Below are 22,049 nucleotides of genomic sequence, written 5' to 3'. Positions count from 1 at the left end.
CAAAAAGTGCATCTATCCATGATAAAAGTGCATCTGTCCATCATAAAAGTGCATCTGTCCATCAAAAAGTGCATCTATCAATGATAAAAGTGCATCTGTCCATCATAAAAGTGCATCTGTCCATCATAAAAGTGCATCTGTCCATCATAAAAGTGCATCTGTCCATCAAAAAGTGCATCTATCCATGATAAAAGTGCATCTGTCCATCATAAAAGTGCATCTACCATGATTAAAGTGCATCTCTCCATCATAAAAGTGCATCTGTCCATCATAAAAGTGCATCTGTCCATCATAAAAGTGCATCTGTCCATCATAAACGTGCATCTGTCCATCAAAAAGTGCATCTATCCATGATAAAAGTGCATCTGTCCATCATAAAAGTGCATCTATCCATGATAAAAGTGCATCTGTCCATCATAAAAGTGCATCTACCCATGATAAAAGTGCATCTGTCCATCATAAAAGTGCATCTATCCATCATAAAAGTGCATCTATCCATCATAAAAGTGCTGTCCATCATAAAAGTGCATCTGTCCATCATAAAAGTGCATCTATCAATGATAAAAGTGCATCTCTCCATCATAAAAGTGCATCTGTCCATCATAAAAGTGCATCTGTCCATCATAAAAGTGCATCTGTCCATCATAAAAGTGCATCTGTCCATCAAAAAGTGCATCTATCCATGATAAAAGTGCATCTGTCCATCATAAAAGTGCATCTATCCATGATAAAAGTGCATCTGTCCATCATAAAAGTGCATCTACTCATGATAAAAGTGCATCTGTCCATCATAAAAGTGCATCTGTCCATCATAAAAGTGCATCTGTCCATCAAAAAGTGCATCTATCAATGATAAAAGTGCATCTACCATGATAAAAGTGCATCTGTCCATCATAAAAGTGCATCTACCGATGATAAAAGTGCATCTGTCCATCATAAAAGTGCATCTACCGATGATAAAAGTGCATCTGTACATCATAAAAGTGCATCTATCCATCATAAAAGTGCATCTGTCCATCAAAAAGTGCATCTATCAATGATAAAAGTGCATCTACCATGATAAAAGTGCATCTCTCCATCATAAAAGTGCATCTACCATGATAAAAGTGCATCTGTCCATCATAAAAGTGCATCTATCCATGATAAAAGTGCATCTGTCCATCATAAAAGTGCATCTACCGATGATAAAAGTGCATCTATCCATCATAAAAGTGCATCTGTACATCATAAAAGTGCATCTACCCATCATAAAAGTGCATCTGTACATCATAAAAGTGCATCTATCCATCATAAAAGTGCATCTGTCCATCATAAAAGTGCATCTGTCCATCATAAAAGTGCATCTACCCATGATAAAAGTGCATCTGTCCATCAAAAAGTGCATCTATCAATGATAAAAGTGCATCTCTCCATCATAAAAGTGCATCTATCCATCATAAAAGTGCATCTGTCCATCATAAAAGTGCATCTGTCCATCATAAAAGTGCATCTATCCATCATAAAAGTGCATCTATCCATCATAAAAGAGCATCTGACCATCATAAAAGTGCATCTGTCCATCATAAAAGTGCATCTACCATGATAAAAGTGCATCTGTCCATCAAAAAGTGCATCTATCAATGATACAAGTGCATCTCTCCATCATAAAAGTGCATCTACCATGATAAAGGTGCATCTCTCCATCATAAAAGTGCATCTGTCCATCATAAAAGTGCATCTATCCATCATAAAAGTGCATCTGTCCATCATAAAAGTGCATCTGTCCATCATAAAAGTGCATCTGTCCATCAAAAAAGTGCATCTGTCCATCAAAAAGTGCATCTATCCATGATAAAAGTGCATCTGTCCATCAAAAAGTGCATCTATCCATGATAAAAGTGCATCTGTCCATCAAAAAGTGCATCTATCAATGATAAAAGTGCATCTCTCCATCATAAAAGCGCATCTACCATGATAAAAGTGCATCTGTCCATCATAAAAGTGCATCTGTCCATCATAAAAGTGCATCTGTCCATCATTAAAGTGCATCTGTCCATCAAAAAGTGCATCTATCCATGATAAAAGTGCATCTGTCCATCATAAAAGTGCATCTATCCATGATAAAAGTGCATCTGTCCATCATAAAAGTGCATCTACCCATGATAAAAGTGCATCTGTCCATCATAAAAGTGCATTTATCCATCATAAAAGTGCATCTGTCCATCATAAAAGTGCATCTACCATGATAAAAGTGCATCTGTCCATCATAAAAGTGCATCTGTCCATCATAAAAGTGCATCTGTCCATCATTAAAGTGCATCTGTCCATCATAAAAGTGCATCTACCCATGATAAAAGTGCATCTGTCCATCATAAAAGTGCATTTATCCATCATAAAAGTGCATCTGTCCATCATAAAAGTGCATCTGTCCATCATAAAAGTGCATCTGTCCATCAAAAAGTGCATCTATCAATGATAAAAGTGCATCTCTCCATCATAAAAGTGCATCTACCATGATAAAAGTGCATCTCTCTATCATAAAAGTGCATCTACCATGATAAAAGTGCATCTGTCCATCATAAAAGTGCATCTATCCATCATAAAAGTGCATCTGTACATCATAAAAGTGCATCTATCCATCATAAAAGTGCATCTGTCCATCATAAAAGTGCATCTGTCCATCATAAAAGTGCATCTACCATGATTAAAGTGCATCTGTCCATCATAAAAGTGCATCTATCCATCATAAAAGTGCATCTATCCATCATAAAAGTGCATCTGTCCATCATAAAAGTGCATCTGTCCATCAAAAAGTGCATCTATCAATGATAAAAGTGCATCTCTCCATCATAAAAGTGCATCTGTCCATCATAAAAGTGCATCTACCATGATAAAAGTGCATCTGTCCATCAAAAAGTGCATCTATCAATGATACAAGTGCATCTCTCCATCATAAAAGTGCATCTACCATGATAAAGGTGCATCTCTCCATCATAAAAGTGCATCTACCATGATTAAAGTGCATCTCTCCATCATAAAAGTGCATCTGTCCATCATAAAAGTGCATCTGTCCATCATAAAAGTGCATCTGTCCATCATAAACGTGCATCTGTCCATCAAAAAGTGCATCTATCCATGATAAAAGTGCATCTCTCCATCATAAAAGTGCATCTATCCATGATAAAAGTGCATCTGTCCATCATAAAAGTGCATCTACCCATGATAAAAGTGCATCTGTCCATCATAAAAGTGCATCTATCCATCATAAAAGTGCATCTATCCATCATAAAAGTGCATCTGTCCATCATAAAAGTGCATCTGTCCATCATAAAAGTGCATCTATCAATGATAAAAGTGCATCTCTCCATCATAAAAGTGCATCTGTCCATCATAAAAGTGCATCTGTCCATCATAAAAGTGCATCTGTCCATCATAAAAGTGCATCTGTCCATCAAAAAGTGCATCTATCCATGATAAAAGTGCATCTGTCCATCATAAAAGTGCATCTATCCATGATAAAAGTGCATCTGTCCATCATAAAAGTGCATCTACTCATGATAAAAGTGCATCTGTCCATCATAAAAGTGCATTTATCCATCATAAAAGTGCATCTGTCCATCATAAAAGTGCATCTGTCCATCATAAAAGTGCATCTGTCCATTAAAAAGTGCATCTATCAATGATAAAAGTGCATCTCTCCATCATAAAAGTGCATCTACCATGATAAAAGTGCATCTCTCCATCATAAAAGTGCATCTACCATGATAAAAGTGCATCTGTCCATCATAAAAGTGCATCTACCCACGATAAAAGTGCATCTGTACATCATAAAAGTGCATCTATCCATCATAAAAGTGCATCTGTCCATCATAAAAGTGCATCTGTCCATCATAAAAGTGCATCTACCGATGATAAAAGTGCATCTGTACATCATAAAAGTGCATCTATCCATCATAAAAGTGCATCTGTACATCATAAAAGTGCATCTATCCATCATAAAAGTGCATCTGTCCATCATAAAAGTGCATCTGTCCATCATAAAAGTGCATCTACCCATGATAAAAGTGCATCTGTCCATCAAAAAGTGCATCTATCAATGATAAAAGTGCATCTCTCCATCATAAAAGTGCATCTATCCATCATAAAAGTGCATCTGTCCATCATAAAAGTGCATCTGTCCATCATAAAAGTGCATCTATCCATCATAAAAGTGCATCTATCCATCATAAAAGTGCATCTATCCATCATAAAAGAGCATCTGACCATCATAAAAGTGCATCTGTCCATCATAAAAGTGCATCTGTCCATCATAAAAGTGCATCTATCCATCATAAAAGTGCATCTATCCATCATAAAAGAGCATCTGACCATCATAAAAGTGCATCTGTCCATCATAAAAGTGCATCTACCATGATAAAAGTGCATCTGTCCATCAAAAAGTGCATCTATCAATGATACAAGTGCATCTCTCCATCATAAAAGTGCATCTACCATGATAAAGGTGCATCTCTCCATCATAAAAGTGCATCTGTCCATCATAAAAGTGCATCTATCCATCATAAAAGTGCATCTATCCATCATAAAAGTGCCTCTCTCCATCATAAAAGTGCATCTACCATGATAAAAGTGCATCTCTCCATCATAAAAGTGCATCTACCATGATAAAAGTGCATCTGTCCATCATAAAAGTGCATCTACCCATGATAAAAGTGCATCTGTACATCATAAAAGTGCATCTATCCATCATAAAAGTGCATCTGTCCATCATAAAAGTGCATCTGTCCATCATAAAAGTGCATCTACCCATGATAAAAGTGCATCTGTACATCATAAAAGTGCATCTATCCATCATAAAAGTGCATCTGTCCATCATAAAAGTGCATTTATCCATCATAAAAGTGCATCTGTCCATCATAAAAGTGCATCTGTCCATCATAAAAGTGCATCTGTCCATCAAAAAGTGCATCTATCAATGATAAAAGTGCATCTCTCCATCATAAAAGTGCATCTACCATGATAAAAGTGCATCTCTCCATCATAAAAGTGCATCTACCATGATAAAAGTGCATCTGTCCATCATAAAAGTGCATCTACCCACGATAAAAGTGCATCTGTACATCATAAAAGTGCATCTATCCATCATAAAAGTGCATCTGTCCATCATAAAAGTGCATCTGTCCATCATAAAAGTGCATCTACCCATGATAAAAGTGCATCTGTCCATCATAAAAGTGCATCTATCCATCATAAAAGTGCATCTGTACATCATAAAAGTGCATCTGTCCATCATAAAAGTGCATCTGTCAATCATAAAAGTGCATCTGTCCATCATAAAAGTGCATCTGTCAATCATAAAAGTAATAATAATAATAATAATAATACATTCAATTTTTATAGTGCTTTTCTAGACACTCAAAGACGCTTTACAGGTAATTCAAGAATGGTGGCGTGAAAGGATGAGGAATTAGAAAAGTCTGTTAATGGGAAAAAGCAAGTTCAAAGAGGTGAGTTTTGAGGGCCTGTTTGAAGGATGTTGAGGTGCTTGACTGTTTGATGTGGTCGGGGAGGGCGTTCCAGAGAGTTGGTGCAGCAGCTGAGAAGGCTCTGTCGCCCCAGGACCGGCGCTTAGTCCTGATGGTCTTGAGTGTGTCAGCATCAGCGGACCTGAGGAGGCGGGTGTGAGTGTGGCGGTTTAGTAGGACGGAGAGGTATGGAGGGGCAAGGTTATTAAGTGCTTTGTATGTGAGGAGAAGTATTTTGAAGTTGATCCTGTGTTTGACTGGGAGCCAATGAAGGTTGTAAAGGACTGGGGTGATATGATCGCGGCGGCGGGTGTTGGTGAGAAGGCGGGCAGCTGAGTTTTGGACATATTGAAGTTTATCAATGGTTTTGTTTGGTAAACCATAAAGAATGCGGTTGCAGTAGTCCAGTCTGGAGGTGATGAGGGCATGGATTACTGTTTCAGCAGCAGTGCTAGACAAAGAGGGACGGAGCCGTGCAATGTTACGGAGGTGAAAGAAGGCAACTTTGGTGACATGGTTGACATGAGGTACAAAGGAGAGGGTAGGATCGAAGATGGTTCCAAGGTCCAAAAGTGCATGTGTCCATCATAAAAGTCCATCTATCCATCATAAAAGTGCATCTGTCCATCATAAAAGTGCATGATGGATAGATGCACTTTTAAAAAACTAAACTAGAGGTATTTCGGATTTCATGGAAGGAGAGCTTGACTGCTTACAGAGAGGCTTTAAAAGCTGCTAGATCTGCTTATTTTTCAAACCTATTAGAAGAAAATAAACATAATCCTATGTATTTATTTGAAACAGTTGCTAAATTAACGAAAAATAAAGCCTGAAGCCCAGAAGTTCCCAAGCAGCAGAGCAGTAATGACTTAATGAACTTCTTCACTTATAAGATTGATAATATCAGGGAGAAAATTATAACTATGTGTAACCGTATGCTTTAGTCTGCGTTGTGTTGGATACCAGTGAAGAAAGACAGGAGAGCGCCGGATTGGGTCTGCATAGAGAATGTATTTTTATATAAACAGGCCGTCACGCTAGCTTCAGCTCACACAGTGACACTGCCAACAAAAATAACATTCTCAAATATACCAATCCACAACGTATGTATTTTGTATATGAGCTTACATCTGTAAATAACAAGATAAATAAAAACAACTTAAACATTTTGTATTTCTGTGTGTGAATTATTTACAACTAATCTGTAGCATGGAATATAAGCAGGGGTTAAATTGGGCTTTATTAAGTGGGGGTGCTCTCCCTAGGGGGGTCCGGGAGCATGCCCCCCCCGGGAATTTCTTTTGGAAAAATAAACCATTAAATAGCACTTTCTGGAGAGTTTTGTGCAAAGAAATGGAGAAATTGAGTATTACATGATATGTGAAAAACTGCAAGGTTAAGAGCATTTACTTTGCAACAGGTATTAGGACATTTAGCATTTACATTACTGTTAATCAGTCATCACTTGATTACACGTTGTATTACCTTGTTATGATATAGTGACCCATACAATGTGCCAAACATAATGTGCCACATGGAGAGACAGTGCAGCATATGACAGTAGCAACAGCTGAGAAGATTTGGGTCTGTGGTGACCAGGTCCACCTCATACAAACTTCCTTCTCCCATTCTCTCTCTTTACTACGACAACACACACACACACACACACACACATAAAAAGGCAAAGTTTTGATTTCTGGCTCCAGTGGTTGCCTCACATAACCCACATACACAACCCACGTAAAGTTGATAATTCCGCGAATAACTGCAATTGCAGATTTCGAACAGAGATGGCGAGGTCTAGCAAGTCTTATATTTAATTCACACAGATCAAATACAAATATGCTGACTGAATAGATTGCTAGTTTATTTTAAGTAGCCAGCTAACGTTAAATTAGCAGTTCTCTTGGCAGTTTGCTGATAATCCGGTATCTGAAGTAAAATGCTCAAAACATCTCCTGAGAAAAATCACATGGTCAACCTAGTCCTGGTTATTTAATTTTGATTTAGTCTTATTTTCCTTACCTTGTCATTCAAGGCCATGGCACTTTTTTTGACATTTCTGGAACATCCACATCCCGCGCAACCACGTGTCAGATGCGCATGCGCGAGCGGTGCGCGATCATGGTCGACTGACAACGAGATTAAGCAGCTGAACAAAAATACGGCCGATTGTTCTCATCTCAGCTCCGCCGAGACAAAATAGACATGCCATTTCAAAAATCTTTCATTTATTGTCAGAAATATGTTTTCAAAAGCATCACTTTCATCAAATTGTATGTGACATAATTTCCAGTAGGCAACTGACTGCAAACGAGCAGGCTTATGTGCCGGGGCTGAGCCCCGGAGAGCCCCGGCCCAATTTAACCACTGAATATAAGCATACCTCTTTGTTCGGGAGATAGACAGAAAAGACCGTCAAAAGAGCAATACGGCGGATATAGCTGCCTGGCCCGAACCACTTTGTTCTAAAAGGAGGGGGGGAGGGGGAGGGGGAGGGGGGAGGTCGAACCATCACCTCCTTACAGACCCTTTTTAATGTATTTTTTGAAACACTTGTTTAAACAATTGTAGAACAACCTTAAATGTATAATAACAGAAAAATCTTGTGAAATAAAACCATTTTAACCTCGTTATATATGCAACCGTCTACCACAGTATCGCATCAGGGAGTGCATTGTAGTCTCCCTGAGGAAAAATTACAATCATTCATTTCTATAGAAGAGGAAGAATTGTCTAAACTCGTTAAATCATCTAAATCCACAACTAAGCTAATGAAAGAGATGCTTCCAGAGGTCAAAGATGCTCTTCTTAATATCATTAATTCATCTTTGTCACTAGGATATGTACCAAAAACTTTTAAGCTGGCTATGATTAAACCACTTGTTCACGAGTTCACACTTACATACAATTAGAGTGGATAAGGTTTAATGCGTATGTGGTGTGCTGTCCGGGGGAGGGCTCCGAGCTCGGAGTGGGGCCCGGACCCAGAGTACTCCCCCCATATCCAGATCAGACGGTGGACCTGCGCCTGCACACGTCCACAACGCATCCCTGCAGTGCAGCCTCATCAGCGCTGTGAAGGCCTCATGGACACCGCAACATCTCGTCTCCATCCCGGCGTGACTCCCACCTCCAACCAGAGGGACCTGGATCCAGTCTGACCTCTGACCTGTATTGTGGCCTGAATCATAATCATACACTGTTGGCTCTTTGGCCAGAGGAGAACTGAGCGACTGAGTCTGGGTTATCTCAAGGGTTTTTCTCCATTCTGTCACTGATGGAGGTTTGGTTCCTTCACTGTCGCCATTGGCTTTTGGCTTGCTTAGTTGGGGACATTTAATTTGATATTTAACAATATTATTAAATCATTATTTTCCTGTTATCTCTGTAAAGCTGCTTTGAAACAATCTATATTGTAAAAAGCGCTATATAAATAAAGGACGCTTGACTTTTATGATGGATGGGTGGATACACGCACTTTTATGATGGATTGATGCACTTTTATGGACTTCAAAACAGAAACGGCCATTCACTGCCATTATAAAGCTTGGAAGAGCCAGGACATGTTTAATATAACTCTGATTGTGTTCGTCTGAAAGAAGAGTGTCACACACACCTAGGATGACTTGAGGGAGAGTAAATCATGGGCTATTTTTTTTTTTTTTAACTATAAAGGGTGAACTATCCCTTTAACTCACTGCATTTGAATAATTAAGACTTAATATCTTCAATAATTTAGCTTCTCCAGTAAATGTATCATGATTCAAGAATCTTTAGATATTTGTGCTGGAAAACAAGTGTGGCATAAACATCAGTTCCTTAAAAACACTTGACATTTGACTCGTATCTAAGCGGATCGGAGTTCAGTAAGCCGAGCGCAGTCTTTGTTCATGTTTACAGGATTGCAGTTTCAGGGCTGCGGGGAGAATCTGTGTGTGTGTGTGTGTGTGTGTGAACTCTCATTCTGCTTTAATCGTCGGGATCAAATATCCGCTTACAGTTTCCTTCAGCATGATGAACACGACAGACAGTGGAATGTGATCATGTGATCCGTGTTGAGTTATTAAGACAAGAGTAATAAACATTCAGACTGAACGCAGATCCTCGTGTGTGTGTGTGTGTGAGGGGGAGTGCGTGAGTGTGTGTGTGTGTGTGTGTGTGAGAGAGAGATCCAGACAGTGATCAGGACGGGACATTTACACATTTCCGATGGATAAACACGAGTGGAATGATTTGTTTATCGTCTGGAGAGTCTGAGTCTGTTTCTGATTACAGTCAGAATTCCTTTGATTTCAGTTCAGCTCTTTGAAGCACAGATGAACTAATGCTGATGTCAGTGTGTGTGTGTGTGTGTGTGTGTGAGTAAATGCTGGAGCGCAAGCAGGATGGATTCTGATTGGCTGTCAGTGTTTTTATCGTTCAACAATCGCTCTGAAAGTGATTCCAGTGATGTAGTTTCTCTGTGTCGTTAACGTTACAGTTGTTCAGCGTAAACTCCGCCCCAAAGCCGATTCTAGAGATGTCATTGGTCCTGCCAGTGCCAGTCCCAGTGCTGCTTGGCTACACAATCCTGAGCCCTAAACCTCAACCAATGAACACAGGAGATGCATTGAACTGGTTTGGAGGGGGAAAACACTTAACTTACCCAAAAAATGTTACTCTGATCCAGTTCCTTTTTTCCTCATTCCAGACTGGGGCGGTTTTGACACACACACACACACACACACACACACACGATGATGATGATGATGATGATGATGATGAAGACTGCTATTGTTTCAGAGATTCCACAGAGACAAAGACGCTCTTCAAACATGTGATCTCTTCTCGTCTCTGGTAATTACACCTTCATGTGAAAACAAGACCGTCCTACACATCATAACGACAGGATTTACAGTAATTATATAAATACAACCGCTGCTATTATAAATGCATAATTGGCCCTGTGCGGCTCGTACACAAACAGAACCTGATATAGAAAGAATGAGCGCAGAAACACAAGTTCAGTTCGTTCTCTTGATCTCACACACACACACACGCCTCATTGTGCTGTAAAACCTACAGAAACGCTTCAGAATCCGAGGTCATGATGACATCATCACACGGACACATGAAGCTGACCTCTGGGGTCACGACGAGGTCATGATAGTGTTACTCCTGACACGCTTGAGCAGCTTTAGGAGCTTTTATTGAAGGATGAGTAGATTAAACTGACCTGGACCCGATAGAGAAGCTGTTCCTCATCTCACTCGTGAAGAGGCGTTTACACAGAAGACCTGAGGCAGAAACACCTCACACTGACACTCAACACGCTTATAAAGTTACCAAAGATTATGTTTCAAATAAACGCTGTTCTTTTGAACTTTCTATCCATCAAACAATCCTGAAAAATAAAATGCATGACAGTTTCCACAAACATATCAACTGTTCAACATTGATTATAATAATAAATGTTTTTTGAGCATCAAATCATCATATTAGAATTACAGAAATAAATTACACTTTACTATATATTTACATAGTAAACAGCTGATTTACATTGGAATAATATGTGATTTTTACTGCATTTTTAATGAAATAAATTCAGCTTTGATCACAGGAATTAATTATAATTTAATATATATTTACATAGAAAACAGCTGTGTTACATTGTGATAATATTTTGTGGTTTTTACTATATTTCTAATTGAATAAATTCAGCTTTGATCAAAGGAATAAATTACAGTTTGCTATATATTCACATAGAAAACAGCTGATTTACATTGGAATAATATATAATAAAAAATTTTTTTTACTGTATTTTCAAATGAATGCAGCCTTGAGCAGAATAGAAGGCTGCATTATATATATATTATATATATATATATATATAAACAGTGGAAACTGCAGTCAAACGAACAGCAGCGGGTCATTTCCTGTAGCGCTACTTCCTGTTTGAACAGATGATGTCATTGTGCTGGAGTCCCTCTGTCACTGTGCGTCTCTAATTAATCTGCGTTCATTGCTCTAATTATTGATTATTCATGCTGCTTTAATAAGCTTATAAAACACCTAAACATTCTTACATCAAGACACATTTAATTCAGCAGCAAAATGACTTCACATAGTAAGTCTGGTTTTTAAATTATTACAATTATCAGTGAGTTCATGCATAATTGGGTAAAAAATAAATATAAAATAAATAACTGCCGATTGGGTCAGAAAAATAATCTTAATTCAAAGGGAAAACTATTGTTCTGCCCCCACTGCCAGATATTTGTTCTTGTTTTCAGCACAAACTCACTTAATTTGAATAATTAAGACTTAATATCTTTAGTCATTTTGCGTCTCCAGTAAATACATCTTGATTTAAGAATGTTTAGATATTCGTGCTGGAAAATACGGCTACAATATTGAGGAAGAAGCTCATTGTTTGCGGTCCAGACCACATGTGAGATTCCTAACACGTCTAAACACAAATTTGAATATGGTCTAATATTAGCCAGTAGTTTACGCACACTTAAAACTGATGTCAGCGAGACAGAGCATTTCCTTTTCAGTTTATCATGCAAACTACTTTGGGTATTTTGTATTGATGTGTATCATGATGATGACTTTGACCTAATTTGGTAATGTTGAAGTAGTGAGGAGGAACACACACCGCAGACGACATAACACAGACCTTTTATTTAGGAAAATACTTCATAAATAGATTTACACAGTAGTTGTGGTACAGTTCCTTCATATAGTAGTGGCAGCTCATACATGACGTGTGTGTGACTGTGGGTTTGTCATGTGTGTGTGTGTATCTGGAAAGCAGAAGGTCCGTGACTCAGACTGATAGGAGGAAGCTCAAACACGCCTCTATTAATATCTGTGGTGATGATGTGCGCTTCCCTCAGCCGGGATCTCCTGTCTATCTTTATCCCCGCTCATGATATACACACCAGGGTCGGACTTATTCCAGGCTGGAAAATCTAAAAAAAGACCAAACAAACATTGCGGTCTGTGTGTGTGTTTATGTGTGCGGAGCTAAACGTGATCGCCAGTCAAACACGACTCAGAGTTACTGAGGCTGAAGGGATAAATCAGCAACACCAGGATAGGAAGCTGAGCTCAACAACAGGAAAGTGGTGCAGGTGTTCCCGTAAACGCTTCCTCCGTCCGATGACATTCCTTCGGCTGATGCACAACATGCTGAAAACAAGCTCGAGATCTCCGAGTGCATCTAGTGTTTCCACCATGTTTTGCATTGGTCAAGGGCGGTTTCGCAATATGCAAACATATCGCAGCAGGTACATTTCACTCCAATAATCACAAATCACAGTCAATAAAGTGCATGCAATATACATCAGAAAGTGTAGTGTTGCTGCCGACTCGTGCGGTTTGAGTCTGGTTTTAAATGCAATGTCATGTTTATACAGTGTAAAAAGTGTTCAGTTCACTTGCTTAATAATTTTAAGGCAACAGGCTTACTTAACTTAATTCTTAATTGAAAAAAAATTAAGTAACGTGAAATTGACAGTTCCACGTTACTTAATTTTTTCGATTAAGCATGAAGTTAATTTACTTAATAATTTGAAGGCAATTTTTTTAAGTTAAGTCAACTAATCCCTTTTTACAGTGAATGGTTTGTGCATTTATGGTGGTGCATTTCACATTGAATTGGTTCCAGATCGCCCACGCATCACATACTGAAACCTGGTGTCATGCATTCGGCTCTAGTCAGGTGAGAACGCTCTGGTTTCTTTTCCCTCTTTCGCCTTTAGATTCAAGCTTTGAAGCCTCTCTTGAATCTATGCCTCTTTGAGTGACAGAGCTTTAACGTGACGGCCAACACCAGCGCCATTCCCAGCACAAGCACCACGATCACGCTAATCCACAGCACTTTCCCGTCGGCAGACTCGCAGTGCTCCGGCTGCACGGCGCTCACGCTGATCTCCACGCTCTCCGAGTCTCGGGAATACCAGCACGTCGCTCCGGAGAGATCCGGCACCGTGAGTCTCTCCTGCCGGAGGAGCGTGAGGAGGTGCGGGTTCATGCAACAGCTCAACGGGTTCGATCCCACGTATAAAGTTCGGAGCGTTTCTTGCAGCGTTACTTCATGAAGCGTTACTAAACTGTTGTTTTGCAGGTTTAACGACTCGAGGGAGGAATCCCCGCTCCATAGGGAGACTCCCGTGAGCCGGTTCACCGACAAATCCAAGGATTTTAGATTCGGGAAAAGAGTGAAGTCAATTGTTAGGGATTGAAGTTGGTTTCCCTTTAGAGAGAGATGGGAAAGAGACGCCTCCAGACCGGAGAACGACGCCGGGATAACGTCAACGCCGGGATTCTGGGATAAATCCAGGATTAGCAAGGGGCTTCCCTGGAACGATCCCGGTGGAACCGAGAACAACCCGTTTTCCGAGAGGTACAGATACCTGAGAGTCGGGATTGAGGAGAGTTGGACGCAGCCGAAACTCGGATTTTCCAACGGAGAACAGATGCTGAGCTGGTTCTGCTGAAGATGAAGGCTTCGGATGCTGGGAAGCCTGAGGAAAACCCCGGCGTCTAACGTTTGGAGAGCGTTTCCCCCGAGGCGGAGCTCGTGTAGCGCGGCCAGCGCGTTCAGTCCGAAGGAAAGGTTCTGGAGATTGTTGGAGCTGATGTCTAGTGTCTCCAAAGAGTTCAGACCGTCGTCCACAATGAAGCTTTCTAAGCAGTTATTGCTGATGTTCAGGGTTTCCAGCGCAGTCATACTGGTGAAGAACGAGGGCGGGACCGCTTTGAGCTGGTTGAAGCTCAAGTCCAAGTAAAGCAAGCTGGGAAAATCCTGGTGCCTCTTATTGACGCACAATGAAAGAGGTTTATCAGGATCCGTCATTAGATATCCACTATCCTTCAGGTTCTCCAGCTCTTCTAATGGACCGGAGCAATTTACACTCCTCAGGAGATTTCTAGACAAGTCCAGGTATATGAGCTTGTTCCTTTGGGGAAGGACGGGGAAGTAGAGGATTTTGTTTTCTCTCAAGTCCAGATACTGAAGCTCAAACTCCTGATCCGAGTCGTCGGCCTGGAAGTTAGTCAAGCTGTTTTTGCTCAGGTTCAGCGTTTTGAGCTGAACGAGGTTGAAATCTGTAATGCATGAGATGGAGTTCATGGACAAATCGAGATTGGAGAGTCCCGTCAAGAACTCGAATGCGCCTTCTTCGATCTCTATGATTACGTTGTTGTTTAAGTCGATGTTTTTTAAAGCTTGAGATCCGTTGAATGTGGATCGGCCTATCTTAGTGATGCTGTTCCCATCCAAAGAGAGGTTGGTGAGAACCGGGGCGTCATTTAGGAAGAAGTCGCTCATATCCGTGAACAACCCGTTTCCGGATAGATCCAGTCGGCGCACGGATGTGAGCGTCCCGACGTGTGTTTTCAGAGACGCGTAAAGATCCAGGGAGTTTTCCGACAGATCCAGCTCCTCCAGAAGGCTCATGTCTTGGAAGAGTCCCGGCTGGATGAACTGGATCTTGTTTCCGTGAAGGTTGAGATGTCGGATGGTGGAGGAGGACGGCAGGTCTCGGTCCGTGAGGTTCTGGAGGAGGTTTCGGGACAGATCGAGCCGGTGGATGGTGTCCGGGATTTGCTTCGGGATCCGTCTAAGGTTCAGATTGCTGCAGTCGAGGTCCTCCTGGATCTGGAGAAGAAACAGTGCTATTAGTCAACATCAGTGGCGGAGCCAGGGTTTCGGTGCATGTCTCTTTAAATGATAATGAGGTGCATGTCTCTTTAAATGATAATGAGGTGTATGTCTCTTTAAATGATAATGAGGTGCATGTCTCTTTAAATGATAATGAGCAACTGCCCCCCCCCCCCCCCCCCTCTTCTGTGGGGGACGTGTCGACACAAGACACTAAAGTGATGCCTTGGCGGACAGTATAGCAAACGGAAATATGCTAATACGGGAAATATGCTAATACGGGAGAGTCCGTCAGCGATTGTGGGCGGAGCATGAGCCTTATGACATCATATTGCTCAGAAAATCCAAACGGCCTGCTTATTGAGAGTGTTTAGGCTTTTTGAGGATTAAGAAAAAGGAGTGAATTGATTTTCTTCGTTGTGTGGTGGTTGCGTCCACACACTGCACACACACATTTATATGCAAACACCTTATTAAAGTGAATTTTGCATCCGATGACCTCTTTAAAAAAATCACATCAGTTTGTGCCTTATAGGCTATTGTGATCTCACACATAGCAGAATATTTTAGTCATGTGACGCATATATAACAAATACATGCATGCAGTTTTGACACAGCTTTAATCGCCTTTTTGGTTATTTCATGAGAACTACAACATCACACTGCAAAAAAAATGCTTTTCTTACTTAGTATTTTTGTCTTGTTTCCAGTCCAAATGTCTAAAAATTCTTACATCAAGATGCATTTACTATACGAGTGAAATGCCATGAGATATTATGTCTTGTTTTCTGGGGGAATAAAACTAAATTAAGAGTTGTTGCTTAAAGAAAGTGTAAGGAAAAATGATGTGGACGTCAGAATGAACAGATCGTCCAAATCTTACACCTTTTATAGTTCACCAGTCTGCATGTTAGTGAAGTGAGACGCCCGAGTCTGAGACGGGTCCATTCGCTCAGGATGTAATCAACCCTAATGGGGACTTCCTTCATCTCTAAGGTAATTAAGCCATTTTAGGGATGAGCTCATTCTTAAATATATTTTGGAGTGGAAGCAGACTACAATTTCTTACAAAAGCAAAATGATCTGCCAATGGGGTCAGAAAAATAATCTAGTTTCTGTTTAATTAAGATAATTTTTCTGACCCCATTGGCAACTCACTTAATTTTGATGTATTTCCCCAGAAAACAAGACATGTACTTCAGTAAATGCATCCCGATTTAGGCATTTTTACATTTGGACTGGAAACAAGACAAAACATTTTTTTTGCATTCCGCTGTTTCCTGGAACATCTCAACACAATGGCTCAGTTTTCTGACTGGATCAGCGCTCTCGGCACATCTATAGGCCCTGCTCTTTATAACCCTCCGCTTCCGGCAGAGATCGACGAGAGGATGGAGACATAATGGAGTGTGATGTGTTCATCCGACACACACTTCCTCCCTGATGTCCAATCACAGGCCTCCTGAACTCATCCTGAACTCTCTCACCTGGAATCATCAGGTCTTCAGGAGAGACTGGACGTCTTTGCTAACATCGTTCAGGAGTGCACACAGTCAAACCGAAAGTTATTCACACACCAGACATCATTTTTGATATTGTTCCACTAGTGTGTGCAGGACACTATAGTTCATTTATGTAATTGAGGAGAGCAAAATAAAGTAACCTGTGACATATTATACCCAAATATTCTTCATACAGTGACTACCTGTAAAAATTTGGGACCAAAAATGATTCCTCCACTTTGAGCTGATGATGTTTTCTTCAGTGTGTTTTCTGTAATTGCTAATGCTCTTTTTACACACACACTGAACAACATGAAGCATTGCTTGGTCACTGGTTGAGCTAAACTGGTATTATCTAATTGTGTAGTTAAATTTACCAGCTGACAGATATTCAACATAATTCATGTGTGAGAGTCTAACAGAAGGACGGAGTCTGGATAATGTTGGTTTGACTGTGTGTTCATTAAAGCTGAAGCGTTTTCTAATCTCTGAGTGAACGAGCGAGTTGTCATGTAGAGCTAACATGATTATAGATTTAATGAGAATGCTCTTATTCAGTGTTTCTGTCTCGAGTTCCAGCTCAAACATCTAAAGTTTCTTAAATCAAGACACATTTACAGGAGAAGCAGCAAAATGACTGTCTGAAGATATCGAGTCTTGGTTGTGAAAAATGCATCAAAATGAAGTGAGTTTGTGTTTAAAACAAGAACTAAAATCTGTCAGTGGAGTCAGAAAATCATCTTGTTTTTCCCTTTGAATTAAGTTTATTTTTCTGACTCCACTGACAGATATATTATATATAAGCATAAATTCACGTCATTTTGATCATATTTTTTCAGTAAACAAAACTTAATATCTTCACTCATTTTGTTTCTCCACACTGGAAAAAAAACAATGTCAAATTTACTTTTTCTTTCGCACTTTTTTGCATGCAGATTTCTAAAGTAATTTCACAAATGGAATTAAGTAAACTCTACTTAACTAAGTTAAGTAACATCAACAAACAAAATAAGTAACTTTAACTTGTCCAATAAAAGGTTGAGTAATTTCTACTTGGTTGAAGTTTCCTTTGCAATAGTTTTAACTCAAAACAATATCTTCTTTTCCCTTTGAATTAAGATAATCTGTAACACTCTACAATAAGGTTCATTAGTTAACATTAGTGATTGTATTAACTAACATGAACTAACAATGAGCAATACCTGTGTTACTGTCTCTGTTAATCTTTGTTAATGTGAGTTATTAATAATCCAGCTGTTCATTGTGTTCATGTTAGTTCACAGTGCATTCACTAATGTTCACTAATACAACCTTTGATTTTAATAACGTATTAGTAAATGCTAAAATTAATATTAACTAAGATGAATAAATGCTGTAGAAGTGTTGTTTATTCTTAGTTCATGTTCACTAATGAACCGTAGTGTAAAGTGTTACAGATGATTTTCTGAGTCCACTGGCAGATTTTAGTTCTTAAAGTTTTAAGCACAAACTCGCTTCATTTTGATGCATTTCTCACAATGCAAGACTATGCGCTTAATTTAAGTATGTTTTGATATTTGTACTGGAAAACGACAAAAATGCTAAGTTAGAAAATAATGTCCTGCTGTGCAAGACTTGCCCGTTCTGAGACTCTACAGAAGACGCATCGATCTATTCTATTCCAGACAAACAACGGAGATCTCACTGTTAGTTTCTGTCATGTTGACATTTGAACAAAGTCCGTTTCACTCAAGCAACTGAGTAACACACACCTGACCGAGTTACACACACCTGACCGAGTTACACACACCTGACCGAGTTACACACACCTGACCGAGTCACACACACCTGATGGAGTCACACACACCTGATGGAGTCACACACACCTGATGGAGTCACACACACCTGATGGAGTCACACACACCTGATGGGTTTCTCTGCACAGAAATGCAGTCGGTCGGAGTGACGGAAGGAGACACTCACCTGTCGACAGGCCGAGGCTTGAGCTGGACGTCTGAAGGCCAGGACCGGCTGGACCACGAGCACCAGTATCCACAGACACGGACCCATGATGCTACACACACACACACACACACACACAGATGAAGCACAGCCATGACATCACACTGTGCTCGTCACAGCTTCTGTTTTTAACAGATGATGTGGAAACACATGTGTCACTGTCTCAAACATGATCTAGTTTCTGTCAGATATTCGACGTGCACAGAAACGCCCACATGTTGACAACAGCAGAAATATATTAAAGGTTAATCATTGTTTCCACATTATGTGTTGAACATTATCAGAGTGATGTTTCAGAACAGTGATTACTCATCCTGCACCAATCAAAGACGAGAAGAACCGCAAAATCAGAAAACAAAACATTAGTCTGATCCTCCAGACAGAGACTGAACTATCATAACTGTAAAGATCATCAACTATCATAACTGTAAAGATCATCAACTATCATAACTGTAAAGATCATCAACTATCATAACTGTAAAGATCATCAACTATCATAACTGTAAAGATCATCAACTATCATAACTGTAAAGATCATCAACTATCATAACTGTGTAAAGATCATCAACTATCATAACTGTAAAGATCATCAACTATCATAACTGTGTAAAGATCATCAACTATCATAACTGTGTAAAGATCATCAACTATTATAACTGTAAAGATCATCAACTATCATAAGTGTAAAGATCATCAACTATCATAACTGTAAAGATCATCAACTATCATAAGTGTAAAGATCATCAACTATCATAACTGTAAAGATCATCAACTATCATAACTGTAAAGATCATCAACTATCATAACTGTAAAGATCATCAACTATCATAACTGTAAAGATCATCAACTATCATAAGTGTAAAGATCATCAACTATCATAACTGTAAAGATCATCAACTATCATAACTGTAAAGATCATCAACTATCAATAACTGTAAAGATCATCAACTATTATAACTGTAAAGATCATCAACTATCATAAGTGTAAAGATCATCAACTATCATAACTGTGTAAAGATCATCAACTATTATAACTGTAAATATCATCAACTATCAATAACTGTAAAGATCATCAACTATTATAACTGTAAAGATCATCAACTATCATAAGTGTAAAGATCATCAACTATCATAACTGTAAAGATCATCAACTATCATAACTGTAAAGATCATCAACTATCATAACTGTAAAGATCATCAACAATCATAACTGTAAAGATCATCAACTATCAATAACTGTAAAGATCATCAACTATCATAACTGTAAAGATCATCAACTATCATAACTGTAAAGATCATCAACTATTATAACTGTAAAGATCATCAACTATCATAACTGTAAAGATCATCAACTATTATAACTGTAAAGATCATCAACTATCATAACTGTGTAAAGATCATCAACTATTATAACTGTAAAGATCATCAACTATCATAACTGTAAAGATCATCAACTATCATAACTGTAAAGATCATCAACAATCATAACTGTAAAGATCATCAACTATCAATAACTGTAAAGATCATCAACTATCATAACTGTAAAGATCATCAACTATCATAACTGTAAAGATCATCAACTATTATAACTGTAAAGATCATCAACTATCATAACTGTAAAGATCATCAACTATTATAACTGTAAAGATCATCAACTATCATAACTGTAAAGATCATCAACTATTATAACTGTAAAGATCATCAACTATCATAACTGTAAAGATCATCAACTATTATAACTGTAAAGATCATCAACTATCATAACTGTGTAAAGATCATCAACTATTATAACTGTAAAGATCATCAACTATCATAACTGTAAAGATCATCAACTATTATAACTGTAAAGATCATCAACTATCATAACTGTAAAGATCATCAACTATCATAACTGTAAAGATCATCAACTATCATAACTGTAAAGATCATCAACTATCAATAACTGTAAAGATCATCAACTATCATAACTGTAAAGATCATCAACTATCATAACTGTAAAGATCATCAACTATTATAACTGTAAAGATCATCAACTATCATAACTGTAAAGATCATCAACTATTATAACTGTAAAGATCATCAACTATCATAACTGTAAAGATCATCAACTATCATAACTGTAAAGATCATCAACTATCATAACTGTAAAGATCATCAACTATCATAACTGTAAAGATCATCAACTATTATAACTGTAAAGATCATCAACTATCATAACTGTAAAGATCATCAACTATCATAACTGTAAAGATCATCAACTATCATAACTGTAAAGATCATCAACTATCATAACTGTAAAGATCATCAACTATCATAACTGTAAAGTAACTCTATAACTCTATAACTCAATACTAAACTAACATATGTTGTTACTCGAGTGCTCCTGCCTGGCTTTCCAGCACACACATTCAAACATTATAAATATGTGAAATCAAGATACATTTACAGGAGAAGCAAAATCACTGAATATTAAGTCTTGTTTACTGAAACATTTATCAAAATTAATTAAGTTCGTGCTTAAAAACAGAACAAATATCTGCAATGATGTCAGAAAAATTCAAAAGAGAAAACGAGATCAGATGTGTGTGTGTGTGTGTGTGTGTGTGTGTGTGTGTGTGTGTGTGTGTGTGTGTGTGTGTGTGTGTGTGTGTGTTTTCTGTCTTTGGCAGATATGTGTGTGTGTGTGTGTGTGTGTGTGTGTGTGTGTGTGTGTGTGTGTGTGTGTGTGTGTGTGTGTGTGTGTGTGTGTGTGTGTGTGTGTGTGTGTGTGTGTGTGTGTGTGTGTGTGTGTGTGTGTGTGCTGTCTTTGGCAGAAGTGTGTTCTGTTTAAGCACAAACTCAACTGGACATTTCTCAGTAAATAAGACTTAAGTAAGAACATATTTTTTTGCAGAGTAATATCATTATTCAGTCCAATAACTTCCGTCATGAAACATCAGCTGTAGTGTGGTTATGTGTGTCATCTCAGTACTGTTACCTCAGAAGTGAAGTGTTTGTGTGTGTGTGTTACCATAGTAGTGTGTTACCTCAGTCGTGTGTGTGTGTGTGTGTGTGTGTGTGTGTGTGTGTGTGTGTGTGTGTGTGTGTGTGTGTGTGTGTGTGTGTGTGTGTGTGTGTGTGTGTGTTAGCTCAGCAGTGTTACCTCAGTAGTGTGTGTGTGTGTGTGTGTGTGTTACCTCAGTAGTGTGCTTCTCCAGTGCTGTTCTCTCTCATGCTGCTCTCCTCAGTCTGGCTCAAGCTCAGGACTCTCTCTCTCTCTCTCTCTCTCTCTCTCTGCTCGATACACATCCTGTGAGAAGAATATCCCTGCAAATACTCACTTGTTTTTTTCCTTCTGAGCTCAAGCCTCTAGGATTGGTCAAATCTGACCTCTCCCTCCCTCTTTCTGTC

At 38.9% G+C, this 22,049-nt stretch overlaps 1 protein-coding gene across 1 annotated transcript; it reads right to left on the bottom strand.

The window, feature by feature from the left end:
* Window positions 1-13,075: 13,075 nt before the first annotated feature.
* Window positions 13,076-21,995, bottom strand: lrrc32 (leucine rich repeat containing 32). Its single transcript, XM_056239014.1, has 3 exons — window positions 21,836-21,995; window positions 18,621-18,711; window positions 13,076-15,153 (listed from the first exon to the last, which is right to left on the bottom strand). The coding sequence occupies exons 2-3, from the start codon at window positions 18,705-18,707 to the stop codon at window positions 13,255-13,257; spliced, it is 1,986 nt and encodes a 661-aa protein (XP_056094989.1). The 5' UTR covers window positions 18,708-18,711; window positions 21,836-21,995; the 3' UTR covers window positions 13,076-13,254.
* Between the last annotated feature and the right edge of the window lie 54 nt (window positions 21,996-22,049).

Source organism: Rhinichthys klamathensis, unplaced genomic scaffold (genome assembly GCF_029890125.1).
Source record: "Rhinichthys klamathensis goyatoka isolate OS25496 unplaced genomic scaffold, OSU_Roscu_1.1 h1tg000550l_1, whole genome shotgun sequence".
In the NCBI taxonomy this organism is placed as follows: Eukaryota; Metazoa; Chordata; class Actinopteri; order Cypriniformes; family Leuciscidae; genus Rhinichthys; species Rhinichthys klamathensis.
The sequence above is the reverse complement of the archived record's forward strand: the minus strand, read 5'-3'. Positions and strand labels throughout refer to the sequence as shown.

Bases quoted from the DNA above. Each gene is read 5' to 3' on its own strand.
- lrrc32 (XM_056239014.1), bottom strand. From the start codon at position 18,707: ATGGGTCCGTGTCTGTGGATACTGGTGCTCGTGGTCCAGCCGGTCCTG. The intron at 15,154-18,620 runs GTGAGTGTCTCC...TTTCTTCTCCAG, and splicing joins AAGCCTCGGCCTGTCGACAG to ATCCAGGAGGACCTCGACTG.